General features: G+C 45.9%; 1 protein-coding gene across 3 annotated transcripts; it reads left to right on the top strand.

The window, feature by feature from the left end:
- Positions 1 to 4,918: 4,918 nt before the first annotated feature.
- On the top strand, positions 4,919 to 15,455 carry LRRC73 (leucine rich repeat containing 73). 3 transcript variants are annotated; one of them, XM_081856046.1, is made up of 6 exons: positions 5,095 to 6,340; positions 7,359 to 7,519; positions 9,888 to 10,010; positions 12,673 to 12,773; positions 13,005 to 13,188; positions 14,913 to 15,455. In XM_081856046.1, exons 1-6 carry the CDS (start codon positions 6,069 to 6,071, stop codon positions 14,981 to 14,983), a joined length of 912 nt encoding a protein of 303 aa, XP_081712172.1. In that variant the 5' UTR covers positions 5,095 to 6,068; the 3' UTR covers positions 14,984 to 15,455. The 3 variants fall into 3 exon arrangements, with proteins under 3 accessions (XP_081712173.1, XP_081712172.1, XP_081712174.1); XM_081856048.1 differs by having other exon boundaries at positions 5,108 to 5,274; XM_081856047.1 differs by lacking the exon at positions 9,888 to 10,010 and having other exon boundaries at positions 4,919 to 6,340.
- Positions 15,456 to 15,814: the final 359 nt, after the last annotated feature.

The raw sequence follows: 15,814 nt of genomic DNA, 5'->3' as shown, positions 1-15,814 counted from the left end.
TGGTATGACTGATTAGACTTCTATATCTGCTGCCCGAGGGTAGAAGATTAAAGAGGTGCTGGCCAGGGTGTGAATCGTCCCTGAGAATTTTTCTCGCTCTCCTAAGGCAATGATCCCTTGCGATGTCATCTAGCGGGCTCAGAGGACAGCCATGATATCATGTGCTGTGTTCACCACCCTCCATAAAGACTTTCTGTCCGTGACTGTCAAGCCAACGTACCACACTCTGATACAATATAAGGACAATTTCTATTGTGGACCGGTAGAAGGAGGTCATCAATTGTTGTTTAACATTGTTCTTTCGCAAGACCCTGAGAAAATGGAGTCTCTGTTGGGCCTTCCTTGGGCCTTATATTGTTTTTCCAAGTGAGGTCTTCACTAAGGTAAACTCGTAGGAATTTAAAGGAAGACTCTCTCCACACACACACACACCCATATATAATGGGGCTAGTTCCCCTCTCTTCCTCCGAAAGTCCAACACCATCTCCTTTGTCTTGCTAATATTAGGTACAAGTTATTCTCTAAGCACCATGTAGATATTTTTTGAACTTCCCCCCTGTACGCTGATTCATCTCCACCTGTAATTAGACCCATTATATCTGCAAACTTAATAATTACAGTGGATGGATCAGATGAAATACAGTCATATATACAATCAGTACAGGTAGGGACTCAGTACATGTCCCTATAGGGTTCCAGTGCTGAGATTCAGGGAGGTAGATATAGCATGTTGGACTGTACTACAAAGGAGGGGGGGAGGGGAGGGAAAAACCAGCAGGCAAATCCCAAAAGGTTCAGATCCAAGCTGTTTTATCTCCCATCAGCAGCAAGAATCTCTCCATGGATATGATGGAAGCTTCCACCCAATCAGAGCTCCACATTGGGTGAAATATTACTGTATTGCAGGGGGTTGGACGAGATGATCCTCATGGCCCCTTCCAACTCTTCAATTATATGATTCTATGAGCCCTCCCATAGATCCCAACAGACAAGAAATGGGTCTGGTAATGAAGATATCACGAACTGTCACCTTCAAAGCAAGGGTGGGGAATGAAGGGGAAGATGTCAGCAGTTAGTTAGCAAGCAATAATGATGACCTCTTAACAGAAGTTGGATACATCCCTGGAGTCCTCTTTCCTGCACTATTATGTCTAATAACAGTCTTTCTAATGAGACATAATTTAATTGAAAATTGCAACTGATTTTGCTGCAGAGTTGTAACATCCATGTCTCAAATAATATGCTGGTCCAAAGTGCTGAAATGATGCTTCATTCTCACTGCTTTACCCTGGTAACCATCCTGCAATCTGTTTTCAGATGGAGGCTGATTAGTTATCATTAAAAAAATCTGAAGTGGGGATTTAATTGCTTAAGATTAATCAAGGTTTTTTTTCAAAGCTGAAATCTCTATGCTACCTTTTCCTAATTTTATTATGTTGGCTTCAAATATTTTAGGCTAGGCAAGTGTTCCAACAGCAACTGAAGAGCTACAAAAAAGAAGGAAAGGTTTGAAATGCAAGCCTATCATGAACAGCTTGGCCTAATTAATATATTAGTGAGGAACCATAAATCTCATGAAGCTGCTTTATTTCTAGACTGGAACTGTTTGCATGCCTTTATCCCTGGATCTTTAAAACTGTATATAACCAGACCATTAACATGACCTAGTCCAGTACCTTCCTGGCAGAAACACTTTGGATAATTTGGAGTGTGCTCAATCACCAGATAAATGGCAGGCACCTGATATTCTTTACCTTTCATGCCATAGGATGTTATTACATCAATTATGCAGACCATATTGTCAAAGCTTCGGGGTTGTCATCTGAGTCTTCTCTGGCTTGTCCTACTATTTATTTTGGTTACAGTGTGCAGCCTTTGGAGAATCAAATGAAATGCAAGTCCTAAGCCAGGTCATCTATTGCAAACTGCAAAGCGGCTATTATATTCCCCAATATTGTGTTTCTTACTTCTGCGTCTTCTAATTCTTCTCATTTATCCTGCAACCAATGCTCAAGTCCTTATTTTATTCTACAGTACCTCTTAATTACAAGACAAAATGGATTTTGCTTGGAGTTTGGACTCTGCATTAGAAGATTAGTTATATGTAGAAAGCTCTCTACTTACATGGCTTATGATCCTAATAGTCCCAACCCCATTCAGTCCCACTAACATTTTCATCATTTATTGTTCTAGCCATTATCTCTGGGCTTTGCTCCCCGCCTGCCCGCCCCCCCCCCCTTGGTACAAAGCTCCTAGAGCCCTTGATGTTACAACCCATTGCCCAAGAAGAAGGAGAGAGTAGCAGGAGTTTATGCTCCTTTCCTCTGCATTCCTAGCATTTAATTAATTGCAGAGAGCTGCAGCCAAAAAAGCCCTGCACAGTATGCTTGCTGAGGTAAGCAAAGCTTCTTTGTAAAAATTGTGCCTGCCAGGCTATTTTTTAATACCAGCTGCCACCCTCCAGCTGAGGAAAAGCAAAATCATGGCTAGATTAGTTTAGACCACAAACTCCTCAGGGCAGAGAATTGAATCACTAAGCATACTGCAGATGAATGCCTCCTACCCTTTGCTGTCCTTTGAACTTTCTGCCAGAGCAGAGGAACTTCAGTTTCCTGGCTCCTTTTTCCAGCCTATCCCTTAACACCACTATTGCTAAAAAAAGAACTTGTCATCAGAGTTATTCACACCTACGGCTTTCCTCCACACTTGCAGCTCCTCTTGATTGTGGGCACTTCAACGCTTCTGGTCACCATGTCTTCATATGGTACCATGAATGTACATCCACAATGCCATAAGAAAACAAAGAGCAGCCATCACTGGGAGCAAGCAGGAGTAGCACAGAAAGGAGACAGGATTATAACAGTGAGAATGGGCTACTCAGCAAGACTTGGCATGGCTGATGAGATCTATTGCTCACAGAGCCTTCATGCACCCATCTATTTAGCTGAGGCCCATACAATTAATTCCACTAAAGGAAATTCCTTCCCCGCCCCACTCCAGCTGTCAACATCCACTGTCAGTTTAGAACACTGGAAGAGCACGTGATTTTCATGCAACCGTCCCAGGTTTAATCAGATGGAGCTATTCAGAAGGTGGCTGAGTAGAATGTACTCATTGCCCTAATAACCCCTTCAGGAATATCTAATTCAGCTGTAAACAGATCCCGAACTGAATCAGATGTGTTCATATCTGTGTTCCTGTAAAAAGCTGCTTCTGTTCACTTTCCTTCAGTCTACATGGCAAACGGCACTTAAGTGAAGTATAAATTGTTTGCTAATTAGTTGTGTGTGCATATGGAATGTTACAGAAAAGGCTCAGGTCACTGCCCTGACACACACACAAAAAATCTGACACAAGGCAGGAAAAGGAAGTAGAGGTAGGTGACTGAGTTGCACATTCTCTGCCTGTTTACTCCTGTAAACAGGCAGAGAATGTGCAACTCAGTCACATACGTTTAGGCTTGATTATGGGCCTAGTTACCTGTAGGTCCACCTTCCCCAACTTGGTGCCCTCCAAATGTTTTGGGAATGCTGGCTGGAGCTGACTGGGACCGACCAGCACCAGGTTGGGGGAGGCTGCTGCTGAAGTAAGCGAAGAGAGCTGGGATCACACAGGTGTTCTGGGAAACTGTTCTAAGCAGCAATGGAGGAAAGGCAAAGTGGTTCCTCCCTAATTCCCTCATTCCATAATGGCAGTAAGAAGTCCTTCTGGCCTGCTCTGGGTGGATATACTCATATACAAAAGGTTAACACTCCTGCTCCTTCAGTTGCAGACCTTGCTTTATCTTGCATCTCCATTTCTGCTTACACCTAAAGCTGAGGTAAAATGAAACACAGATTAAGAGATGTGTAATCCTTTAATACAGTACAAACCTCTACTGTACAGCCCTTTGGCTGCTCCTGCTGCTCCTGTAGAGTTCATGAATACAGGAGCAGAGCAGAGCTACTCAGAGAACCAAAGGCTATTTTTGCTATCATTTTGGGTGTTCTACTCACCCATTCGCATGAATCCTACAATAAACTTATGTGGATGACATTCTTAAAGTTGAATGTATGTATGTATTTCCTGCTTTCTTCCCTGTCGGCGACTCAAAGCGTTTTACAGATAAAATAGGAACAGCTAAAAACTTTTTGAAAAGAACAATAATTAAAAACAATTAAACATTTATATAATCAAAACTATATATAAACAGAGCAGATCTATTAAAAACTTACAGATATATTTAAAAAAATCCCATGAGTACTTCCATTAAAAGAAGGAAGATGTGGGAATTGTCTTTATGACTGCAGGAGAGGTCTTGCTGGGAATAAGAACCTGGACGTGAGGGGTGCGGAGGATGTCCAAGCCTGACTTCTCAGCCATTTTGGAAACGTGGTGCTGGAAACAGGGAAGGATCTACCAGCCACCGCTGCCGCTGCGGTTTAAACTGCTAGACAGATCAAACAGACATGCCTCCTTTTACTCTTGGAGAGTCCCCCATCCGAACCTATTCTAAGCGGCAGATTCCCTGCTCGGGAACTTGCGCCGTCAAAACAGGGCGCCTCTGAGCAACTGCAGAGTTCATTTCTCTCATCGCTGCCGAGGAAGCGGGAAAAAGCTGGTCCCAATCTCACCCCCCACGACCCCACTCCCTTGAAGGTCAGTCTGGGGCTCCGGGTCACAGGGTGCGGCTCGGCCCACGATCCGCCGCACAGTCGCATCCAAGAGGTGGCGCAAAGCATCTCGCCGAGAGGGAAGACGGAGGTCTCCAGGACCCCGCCCGGCCCCGGCGTCCTCCACCAACCGAGCGCCTGGATCTAGATTGAATCCCGTCAGCCCCGGCCTCACGCACAGCCCCTGTCGGCGGGGAGGGCCTGGAGGTGGAGCCCGGGGCAGGACGGCGCGCCTGGGGAGGCGGCGGCGGCGGCGGCGGCGGGGCGGCAGCAGCCGCGTGGCCCGGCTTGGCAAGAGCGCAGGCTGCGGTGCCTGGCTGTGGCCATAGGAACCGGCGCAACGCCAAACAAAGCTGGGTCCTCCTCCCTCCCTCCCTCCCTCCTCCCGCCCCGCCACACGCGCACCCTGGGGGCATAAGGAGGGAGGAGACAGCGCAGCTCCGGTCTCTGCAGCGGCGCTGGCGACTCCGTCCCGCCGCCGGCACTATGCGCTGGGCGCTGCCGCGGGAGCCGCCGGTGCGCTAAGAGGAGGAGAAGGAGGAGCCGGCGCGGCGGCCGGAGGAGGGACTCGCGCCCGGGAGTCGTCGGATCTGCCCCGGGCCCGGGAGTGAAGGCGGAGCAGGTGCGGCGGCAGGAGCGGCAGTACAAGCCTCCGCGACCGAGGCTGCATTGCTGTGGGTGGCAAGGAGGGCGCCGGGGAAGGGGGAAGATCATTTATAAACGACTGAAGCTGGAGGGCACGGCAGCCCGCCCCCACCCCTTCCCCGGCGGACTCGGCGGCTTGTTCTCGGATTGCGCAGAAGCCTGAATACACACACACACACACACACACGCTCGGTTTTTTCTATTCGCGTGAAATTCCAGAAAGGATCTGGCACCGATTTGGATTTGCATTTCTTGCTCCTGTTATTTCACATTGCCTGGCATCTGCCTGCACCATCTTATCCCGGTCTGCTCACCTTACCCTCTTCACAACCCTGCTCGGGACTGGAAAGCGCTCTGCTTTTGACATATCTTAGAGAGTACCCGTTATTGTTCTCCACATGCTTTAATTTGGAGTTGCACAGAATTTACCTTGATGCATCCGGGTCGCATAGAAGTTTCTACGCGGATCCGGCTTGCGCAACGCTTAAAGCTGCTTTAAGGAGCACCTATTTGAACTGCGTACAAGAAGTACTGTATTCTGGCCTGAGCCGAATAGCACATTGAATTCGGGTATTGTAACATTGCACCGTGGCCTCCAGCTTCGTTTGCACAGGATTGCACAACCGTCGGTCCACTGATTTCCTTAACGCGCTCCTTACCTCTTCTGATCCGGATTGCAAAGCAATCCCTGCACTGCTCTGGATTGCACGTTGCTTGCACAAATCCGGATTATCTTGCTGCTGAGAGTGTTTTATTCACAAATATATAAATATGTTGCCGGGATCTATCCAGATCTCTGGGGAGACTTTATCAAGTGCCGAGATTCGGGATATCTGTGAGAGCCTGAGAGAGAACTCCATCAAACTGCTTTCGCTCCGGGGCTGTCAGCTTTCCGACAGAGATTTTGGCCGCATCTGCAGGGGGGTCGCAGAATCTCACTCCTTAGCTCAACTTAATCTTAACTTGGGGATTGTCTCCAATATCAATCGGGTCAAGCAACTGGCTGAAGCCCTGAAGACCAACCGCTCTGTCCAGTCTTTGTTGTGAGTAGCCCTCTACTTAGTAGGACTTGAGGAAAGGTGCCCAGTTCTGCTGGCAGAAGTCTTGCAGTCCAATTCATATGCATGTTTACTCAAAAGTAAGCCCCATTATGTTAAATAGATCTTACTCACAGGTAAGTGTGCATAGGATTACAGCTGTTCCAAAATTGTTTAGTGTATCTGTGTAGTCCAAACCCCACTTACTGGGAGCAAAGCCCATTGACTTCTGAGTAGACATGGATATATAATTGAGCTGTTAGTCCTTAACACCTTTTAACTAACCTTTTGCTCTGTGTGCAAAGTTACCCACACCAAAAGGGCTTTGAGGGCAAGGTTGTGATTCTAATCCAAAATGGTGATAGCATTCTAGATTATTTCAAACCCAACACAGATTAAAAAAATTCCTTCCAGTAGCACCTTAAAGACCAACTGAGTTAGTTCTAGGTATGAGCTTTCGTGTGCATGCACACTTCTTCAGATACGGCATCTGAAGAAGTGTGCATGCACACGAAAGCTCATACCTAGAACTAACTCAGTTGGTCTTTAAGGTGCTACTGGAAGGAATTTTTTTATTTTGTTTTGACCATGGCAGACCAACACGGCTACCTATCTGTAACCAACACAGATTAATCTTCTTAAACAGAAACAGTGAAACTTGGATTTGGGCAACATTTTATTACCCTAAGCCAAATTCCAGTATATCTCAGGGCAGCAAACCCAGGACAAAGCTATGTATGTTGTGTCAGAAGGAAGAGTAGGACACTGAAACGCAGGTGGGGGTGGGGTGGGGAGGAAACCATAGTGATAAAGGAATCTGCTACCATGACAGAAAAGGGAGCAGGGAGTAAGGAAGCAGATTCAAAGACTCCGTTAATGACTCTTCGTCTTTTAGAGTTGTTGGTATAAATCACCCCTGTTAACTTATTTACTGCATTTCTTTGTCATAGTTTGAGCTGGGTGAAGTCAACTGCAACTCTTGAAGAAGGATAGTTTTAATTCCTAACCATTTATTCTTGCACAGCCTCCACGGAAGTCCCCTGACAGACGCTGGTCTGGCACTTCTGAACCCAGCACTCTCCATCCATCCCTCACTTGTGGCCTTGGACTTAGGGGACTGCATGCTGGGTGATGAAGGTATTAACTTGATCTGTGGACTGCTCCCTCCTGATGGGGCCAAGTCAGGTAAGCAAAACTGGATGTGTGGGGTTCTTGTATATCTCTGGAGCTCATAATGGACTTCAGATCTTTGTTCATACAGTTCTACAGTTGGAACGGTTGTGGAGGTAATGTCCACTCCCTGTTCAGTACCGGATCTGCAATACAGGATGCAACCACAGCATCCCTGACAGATGGCTGTCCAGCCTCCGCTTAAATACTTCCCAAAGCAGCCTGTCCTTTGTTTAACAGCTCTAACCATTGGGGAAGTTTCTGTTCCTAACTTCTAGCCAAAATTTGCTCTCCTGCAATTTCTGCGTGCTGGTTCCGGAACAACAGAGAACAAGTCTGCTCTGCCTTCGTGACATCGCTTTAAACTATTCTTTTTCTTCTTCAGAGAGTAAAGAGACCCCCTGACAAACTGTAGCACTGAGTTTTCAGCAAAGTGAAATTATAGTGAAATTTACTCTGTGGCTTGCTAAGAATAAGTGGATTCTCATTCTGGGAGAGAAGGGATTCAGAATAGAAGTAATTATACTTTGCCCTGTTATAGAACTAAACAGTGTCATTTCCCACTAAGTCAGTGTGAGTATCTGTAGGCTTTGCAGTTGTTTTGCATTTTATTTTTTGCAACCAAAACTTGATGCTGTCACATTAAAAGCCGTTTTCCTTTTTCTGAAATGCCCTATTGCTGTGAATTTTATCTGTTGGTGCTACTCAGAAATATCACCAAAGGTTACTTTTTGCTCAAGGAATTAGCTTGAGCTAAATCAAAAGTCTTTTGAGAAAAGAGTATTGGAGACTGGCGGACTGGAAAATAATACTTTGACCGAGTTTTCAGCCGTCCTCTTCCACTCTACTGCATTAAGCATGCCACTAGGCTTGCAAGAGCAAAATCCGGAGAAAGAAAAATAAGGGCACTGCAGATCTCTTGTGTATATTCTGGTAAATTTGGAACCTCAGTGTTTAACATGATCCATTAGAAAGAAACATGGCCCCTCTGCCTTTTAGCATGAGATCATCCTTTCACTTTAAAGAGCTCTTCTTTCTTGCTTCTTCTTGTCCTTCTTGTGATAGCACTTTGTCCTCTTTTGGGGCCTGCTGTTTCTGTGGTTGAGCTGAGAGGGAAAGGGATCAGATACTGTAGGCCAGGGATCAAGAACTTGTTGTCCTCCATATGTTCTTGGATTAAAGTTCCCCTCATCTGTGACCATTGGCCATGCTGGCTAGGAATGATGGGGTTTGAAAAAGTCCACAACATCTGGAGGGATTTATTTTTGTTAACCTGCCCTGGAATCTGCTGGTGAAGGGCGGGTAATATATTTTATAATAAAAATAATAAGGTTTCCCATCTCTAGTGTAGACAAATGAGGGCATCGTTCAGACAGTATCATACCAGAAAATTAACTCTATAAGTATGATGCAAATTATTCTGCTTGTAGCCCGTTAGCATGTGAAAATTAGCACAACATGTTCTCCCAATGCTTATCTTGGGAACAGTTTCCACAACATTTATGTCTACAGTTATCAGACTCAGCTGAAGTGTGTGTTCACATGGGCAAATGTAGGATGTCATCAAATGCTGCCAAAGTTGCAGGGCATTCAGGAACATTTAATTGTTATTTATTATTATTTGTGTCCCACCCTTTCTCCCAAAGGAGCTGAGAGTGGAAAACATCAAAATGTCAAATTCTAATCAAGCATTCACAAGATGACTTGGTACAGATTAGTTTTCCTTTCCCTTATTTTATTTTTATCAACCTTGGGGATGTGGGTGCTGTTGGAGTTTCCTTTGCCAGCCACCAAAATGACTTGAGCCACATGCTCCAAGAAGCCTTTAAAAGGGTGGAGGACAACAATTTAACTACACGTTTAATATCTCTGAATACAACTTTTGTTAACCTACAACTGTCCCACAGTTAGTTCTTAAGAAATCTGTCCTTTTAACCATCCTGATAGTTTGCCCAAAAGAGTGGTTAAAATGTGTTCATGGGTTATTAGTAGTAGTAGTAGTAGTAGTAGTACAGTGGTACCTCTGGTTGCGAATGGGATCCACAACCTGAAAAGAGCGCAACCTGAAGCGCCGTATCTACGCAGGTGCGCGGCGCGATTTAGCACTCCTGCGCATGCGGGTGAAACCCGAAAGTAACCCTTTCCGGTACTTCCGGGTCGCCACAGGACACAACCTGAAAAGACGTAACCTGAAGCGTCCGTAACATGAGGTATGACTGTAGTAGTAGTATTTTAAAGCAAATGTAAAATGTGGAGTGGAGATTTTAATCCACACCCATGATTCTGCAGGGAGAAGAAAAGGGCAGTATGTTTGCAGTTTATTATAATCCTGAATACAAGAGTGAGATCTTGTGACTGTGTAAACTCACTTGGCTTCCCTTAGGTTTGAAGGAGTTGACTCTCAGTGCTAACCCTGGCATCACAGCCAAAGGATGGGGGCGCCTGGCTATTGCAGTGGCTCATAGTTCCCAGGTGCGAGTGTTGAACTTGGACTACAACCCACTGGGTGAGAGGAGCATGGATATCGTGCGTGGCTTATGTGTGTCTCTTTCTTTCTCTCTCTCTCTCTCTTTCTTTTAAACAAGTGGGGATGTTGCTTGGTTAACGATAGGTAAAGAGCCCACATCTAGGGCAAGTCCAATCACAATCCAACTCAGCCCTTCCTCTTCATTATTTTATGTATTTTTTTAATTTCTCAAGGCGGCAAACAGAGAAAATAACAAAACACTGAGAAACAAGTATCCATTCCAATATTGCACACACTCTCTGAAAATAAACACAAAGCTAATTTAACGTTCCACAACCACATCATACTAAGCTACCTGAAAATGAATGAATCAGTCAAAAGCTATGCCTGCAACTGCAGTCTTACTTGGCAAAGCATTCCACATAGTTGGGTGCCACAGCAGAGAAGGTCCTGACCCTGGTTGAAAGCAGCCTTGCCTCTTGAGTTTGAGGCAGCTCCTAGGTCCAAAGCTGTTTAAGGGTTTTTAAAACCAACCCTAGCACCTTGAATCGAGCTTGAAACTAATCAGCAGTGATTAGTTTCTGATAACAGAAAACCAATATGATGGAATCAAATCACCAAACACCCGTCGGGTGGATTTAGGGCTGTGTGAGAAGTGCATACACTGGGTGCTGAGCTGAGGGGGGGGGCACCCTCTCAAAGGCATTGGGCTTTGGGAAGGAGGCATGAGGGCTCTGATAGAGTCCTAGAGTCTAGTCCCCCCTCTTCCTAAAGCCTAGTTAGCACTTTCCCAGCTTTGGGAAGGAGGTGGGAGGGTTCTAGACCTTGCCAGAGCCCTCACACCTCCTTCTCAAAGCTGGGCTATTCCTCACTCGCCTTTGGGAAGGCAACATGAGGGTGGCACACAGGCTACCATAATAGTAGTACCCAAGTCCACCACTCCACCTGTCAGCACCCTGGCTGCAGTATTTTACACTGTTTTCAGGTTCTGGACAGTTTTGAAGGCCTTGCCTCACATGGAGTGCCTTACGATGGTCCAATTTGGAAGTTGCTGAATGACTGGCAGCTAGCATCCACAGAGGGCCGAAGTTGCTTTTTACTGAGTCAGACCATGGTCCATCTCGATCTGCACCATGAGTGAGAAATCTGCCACCCTCCAGAAGTTGGACTTCCACTCCCATCAGCCCACCCAACATGGCTGATGGTAAGGGATTATGGGAGTTGTAGTCCAGAGGCACCTGAAGGGTCAGAGAGGTGCTCCATCTACCTGGTCTGTACTTAGGTAGCAGCTCGAATGTTTGCCAGCCTGTGTGATCTGCCCTTGAGTTACAACCCCTTTCTTTTCCTGATAGAGTTTGCATATGTGTGTAAACTAGTGTCCCCTTTGTCTGGAATAGAGGTACCACCTTTGCACTTTTTTTTTAATAATAAAAAAGGGCCTAAGCAAAGAACCTGGCTATTCAAAATACGAAATGAAACTGACAATTGCCAGCCTGGGCCTGGGAGAATATAAGATGGCGGCCTACCATGTTCTGCAAGGGATGAGACTTGCTTCCAAGCTGAGGAGGCCTGAAGAGCAGCCTGCCATACAGGCCTTAGGTTATGTGCACTTCCTCTTCCTGTGTACAGTGTGGCAGTACCCATCCTCCGAATACAGATAGGTAGCCGTGTTGGTCTGCCATAGTCAAAACAAAACAAATTCCTTCCAGTAGCACCTTAAAGACCAACTAAGTCAGTTCTTGGTATGAGCTTTCGTGTGCATGCACACTTCTTCAGATACACATGTGTATGCACACTTCTTCAGATACATGTGTATCTGAAGAAGTGTGCATGCACACGAAAGCTCATACCAAGAACTGACTTAGTTGGTCTTTAAGGTGCTACTGGAAGGAATTTGTTTTGTTCATCCTCCGAATGTTATCTTTGCAGCCCCATGTAGGCTGCTGCTACTGGGCTTGGGAGTCAGACCATGCTTCTTCCCCCGCCCTTGCCTCCTCATCTTCTTCCAAATACAGCAAAGAGGAGAGGAGCCCCAGCAGTGGTTACCATGGAAACCGCCTCTCTCTGCAGCTGCGCTGCCTGAGCAGAATTGGCAGCTGGTGAGAGAAGAGACTAGACCAGGCAGCTCTCTCTTCTCCCCATCCCTCCTGCCTCAGGGAAGCAAATGTGAGACGCTCCTCAGCACACCCCACCTAATCCTGCCCTTTCAAAACTGGGCGAGGCCTTTCTTCTTTCTGCCCTTCCGCTGTCAGGGTTTACCCTGCAAAATGAGAGCCTGGCAGAAGGCTTCTTCTCTGACCCAGAAGCAACTCCTTCTAATTAAGACTAAGCTCGCCTAGAGGTTATGTGCTGCTGCCCCAGGTGCAGAGGTACCGTTTCTCCCCCCTTAGCCAATTTAAGAAGAGAAAGAAAAGCAGCAGAAGCAGCAAAACAGATGCATAATGTGATCACTCTCCCCCAGTGTCTTGTGCCTTTAACAGGCAGACATTAAACAGGTGCAGCACCTTTGAGTGAGATTAGAAAACTGCACCTGTTGAATGCATCTGTGGCGTTATTAAACAAATGCCATTTTGGGGGTGGGGAGGTGCTGGTAGAGTTGAGGTTGTTGGACTGCCCAACAAATTCTGCCACTCCTGGAATGGCTGCATGCAACATGGCCTCTGTGAGGTCTTCTAACATTTCCTGACTTTCTACCGTCTAGGTGACCAAATAGCAGGAATGCTGGCAGTTTCTGTGGCGTCCAGCCGCACCCTTGAGGTTTTGGACTTGGAAGGAACGGGACTCACCAACCAATCAGCCTTGGTAAGGAGAACATGGCCCTTTGCCGCCTTCCATTCGCCTTCTAAGTCATGGAAGTGGGCAGACTAGTTTCGTCTGCTTTTATCTACCCCAAATGCACTCTTTCCTCAAATGCCCTGTCTCAGGGGCAGTTTGTCAGGAAGAGTGGAGCCCCTTTGCATTCTCTGTCCTTGGTTCTCTTGCCTCTAAGCTGAGTTGCTTACCAACCAGCCTCTCGACTCTTGTTCTGTTCAGATCCTGCTGGATATGGTGGAAAACTACCCAACAGCTTTGCGGACGCTGATCCTGGCAGAGAACAACATCAGCCCTGAACTTCAGCAGCAGATTTCCGACCTTCTTTCTGAGGGTGAGGAAGACGACGAGACGGAGACTCGTGAAGTCATGGCAAGAGAGAAGAACAACTGGATCTGCCAGAGCAGTAAGTCTGCTGGGGCCTCCACTGAGGAGGAGGAGGAAGATGGGGGGGGTGAAGCTGGAAGGGGGAGGCTGACCATGGGAAACCATGACATTCAGGCCCTCAAAATATTGAAGTTCACAAAATTTCAGTATTGGTATTCCACAGCATCATAGAATCATAGGGTTGGAAGGGACCGTGAGGGTCATCTAGTCTAACCCCCCTTAGTGCAGGATTCTTTTGCCCAGTGTGAGTCTCGAATCCACAACCCTGAGATTAAGAGTCTCATGCTCTACCAGCTGAGCTAAAATGCACACATAGAAGCATATAGTTTTGTCCCAGTATTTATATTAGAATAGAGCTTAGTTAGGGATGAAAACACTTTCCTACACTATGAAATCTAGTCCTTAGCACAAATGCACTGGCAGCACTAAACTGAAATGCAATCCAGCTGCTAATGATTTTCTGAAATCAACCCTACAAATTGGCTTATGAAGGGGTGATAATCTCCTGTTTGAACAAAAACCAAAGTCTGGTATCCCATTTGGGTTCTTTTGTGTAATTATAAGGCAAAGCCTTAAATGGAAACCTCGGTCCAGTATACCTGAAGGAGCGTCTCCACCTCCATCGTTCTGCCCGCACACTGAGGTCCAGTGCCGAGGGTCTTCTGGTGGTTCCCTCACTGCGAGAAGCCAAATTACAGGGAACCAGGCAGAGGGCCTTCTCGGTAGTGGTACCTGCCCTGTGGAACACCCTCCTACCAGATGTCAGAGAGAAAAATAACTACCAAACTTTTAGAAGACATCTGAAGGCAGCCCTTTTTAGGGAAGCTTTTAATGTTTAATAGGTTATTGTATTTTAGTGTTTTGTTGGAAGCCGCCCAGAGTGGCTGGGGAAACCCAGCCAGATGGGCAGGGTATAAATAAATTATTATTATTATTATTATTATTATTATTATTATTATTATTATGCACATCTCATGTGCCTATCAAGCGGAGAGCTACCATTGTCTCCGTATTACAGGAGTTATAGGAAAATACTAGAGCAAGTTAAGTGTGGATGTCTAAGCACAGAGGTTAATCCAGCTTCACATTAGCAGGCCTCCTTTTTAACTGTGTATTTTGGAAAAGGAAACTTTGTTGTGTGCAGACTTCAAATCAAGAGGCAGCACATCCTAATGGGTGTTCTGATACTGCACTTGGAGCCCAATAATTACAACAGAGGAGCTGCCTGCTTGTGTAGCCCTTACCTTCCCCAACCTGGTGCTTATTTGAACTTTCATCATCCTTGACCATTGACCATACTGGCAGATTCTGGCAACAGGGAGGGCACCAGGTTAAGGAAGACTAGTGGAACCACACAGCCTGTCTGCGGAAACAGCACATAGGAATCCAGGGAGTTGGGGAGGAAGGGAGGGGATGGGACTCTATGTGGTCATGGTCTGCAGCTACAATTGTAATCCCACTTATCTGGGAGTAAGCCCCATTGAATTCAATAAGAGACACTTCTGCGTAGACATGGTTAGTATTGTGCTATGCACTTTAGGCATAAAATGAATCTATTTAATAGCCAATTGCTTCACTTCAGGGGTACTCAAGCTGGTGCTTTCTTGAACTGTACTTAACGCTTCATGTTCTCCTTTATAATAGAGTCTTCCTAACCCTGTGTTTAGGATCCAGCTACAAATCACAGTTGTCCCCCTCCAAATCCTGTTCATTGGCTAAAACCATCTTTTCTCCATTTCACAGATTCTAGTTCCCAGATGGTCTTGGTAACTTCAGGCCTTGGAGAAAGTCTTCTAGCAGAAACAGAGATGTGAAAAGGAAACTCCCATTGCCTCTGATGAGAACATCATTTCCATGTATGTGGAAAGACTGTGTTTATTTTTAAAAAAAGTGCATTCACACATATATCATGTGTGAATGTGTACTGTGCTTGTGTGTTTGCAAGTGAGTGTATGCACTAGGCAAACAGATGGGTGTGAAAGCCTAATGTCTATGTGTAATTGCTGCGCCTGCCCTGAGTGCAGATCCACACACTGTGTCTTACTGAAGTCACTTTTAGCTCCACACTGGGATGTGACCCAAGTTAATCTCGATGTCTGTGTCACACAACTTGTCAGTTGCTTGTGATTGTCCAGTTGCTGTATTTTTAGGTCGCACCATCCATTCTTGACTAATCTTTGCGGGAGGCTGTATTTATTCAGATGTGTATATTTATGTATAACAGATACTTTTTATTGCTTGTACCTATGTCTTAAGTAGAATTTTATATAAAGTTCACAGAAATGGCCCAGTTGTGGCCATGAGGCTCTTTCCTTTCTAAATACACATCAGCAAGGCAGCTTCACTAAGGGAAATAATGCAACCTTATGTTGTTGTTTAGTCGTGTCCGACTCTTCGTGACCCCACAGACCAGAGCACGCCAGGCACTCCTCTCTTCCATGCATTACTATAAGGTTGCATTGTGACAAAGACAATGCAACCTTATAGTAATGCATTTTTTGTTGCGCTGCCTCTAATGGGCTGAGAATGCAGCTTAAACCCCCCCCCCCAACGAGAAAGATGATTTCTGTTGGCAGAAGGCTCCTGTGAACCAGGCCTTATACAGTGGTGCCCCGCAAGACGAACGCCTCGCAAGACGGAAAACC

Source organism: Podarcis erhardii (genome assembly GCF_964252035.2).
Source record: "Podarcis erhardii genome assembly, chromosome: 3".
Lineage (NCBI taxonomy): Eukaryota > Metazoa > Chordata > Lepidosauria > Squamata > Lacertidae > Podarcis > Podarcis erhardii.
The sequence above is the reverse complement of the archived record's forward strand: the minus strand, read 5'-3'. Positions and strand labels throughout refer to the sequence as shown.

Excerpts from the sequence above, each read along its gene's own strand:
- LRRC73 (XM_081856046.1), top strand. The coding sequence starts at position 6,069 with ATGTTGCCGGGATCTATCCAGATCTCTGGGGAGACTTTATCAAGTGCC. Across the intron at positions 6,341-7,358 it reads CGCTCTGTCCAGTCTTTGTT|CCTCCACGGAAGTCCCCTGA; the intron begins GTGAGTAGCCCT and ends ATTCTTGCACAG. Across the intron at positions 10,011-12,672 it reads CTTGGACTACAACCCACTGG|GTGACCAAATAGCAGGAATG; the intron begins GTGAGAGGAGCA and ends TCTACCGTCTAG.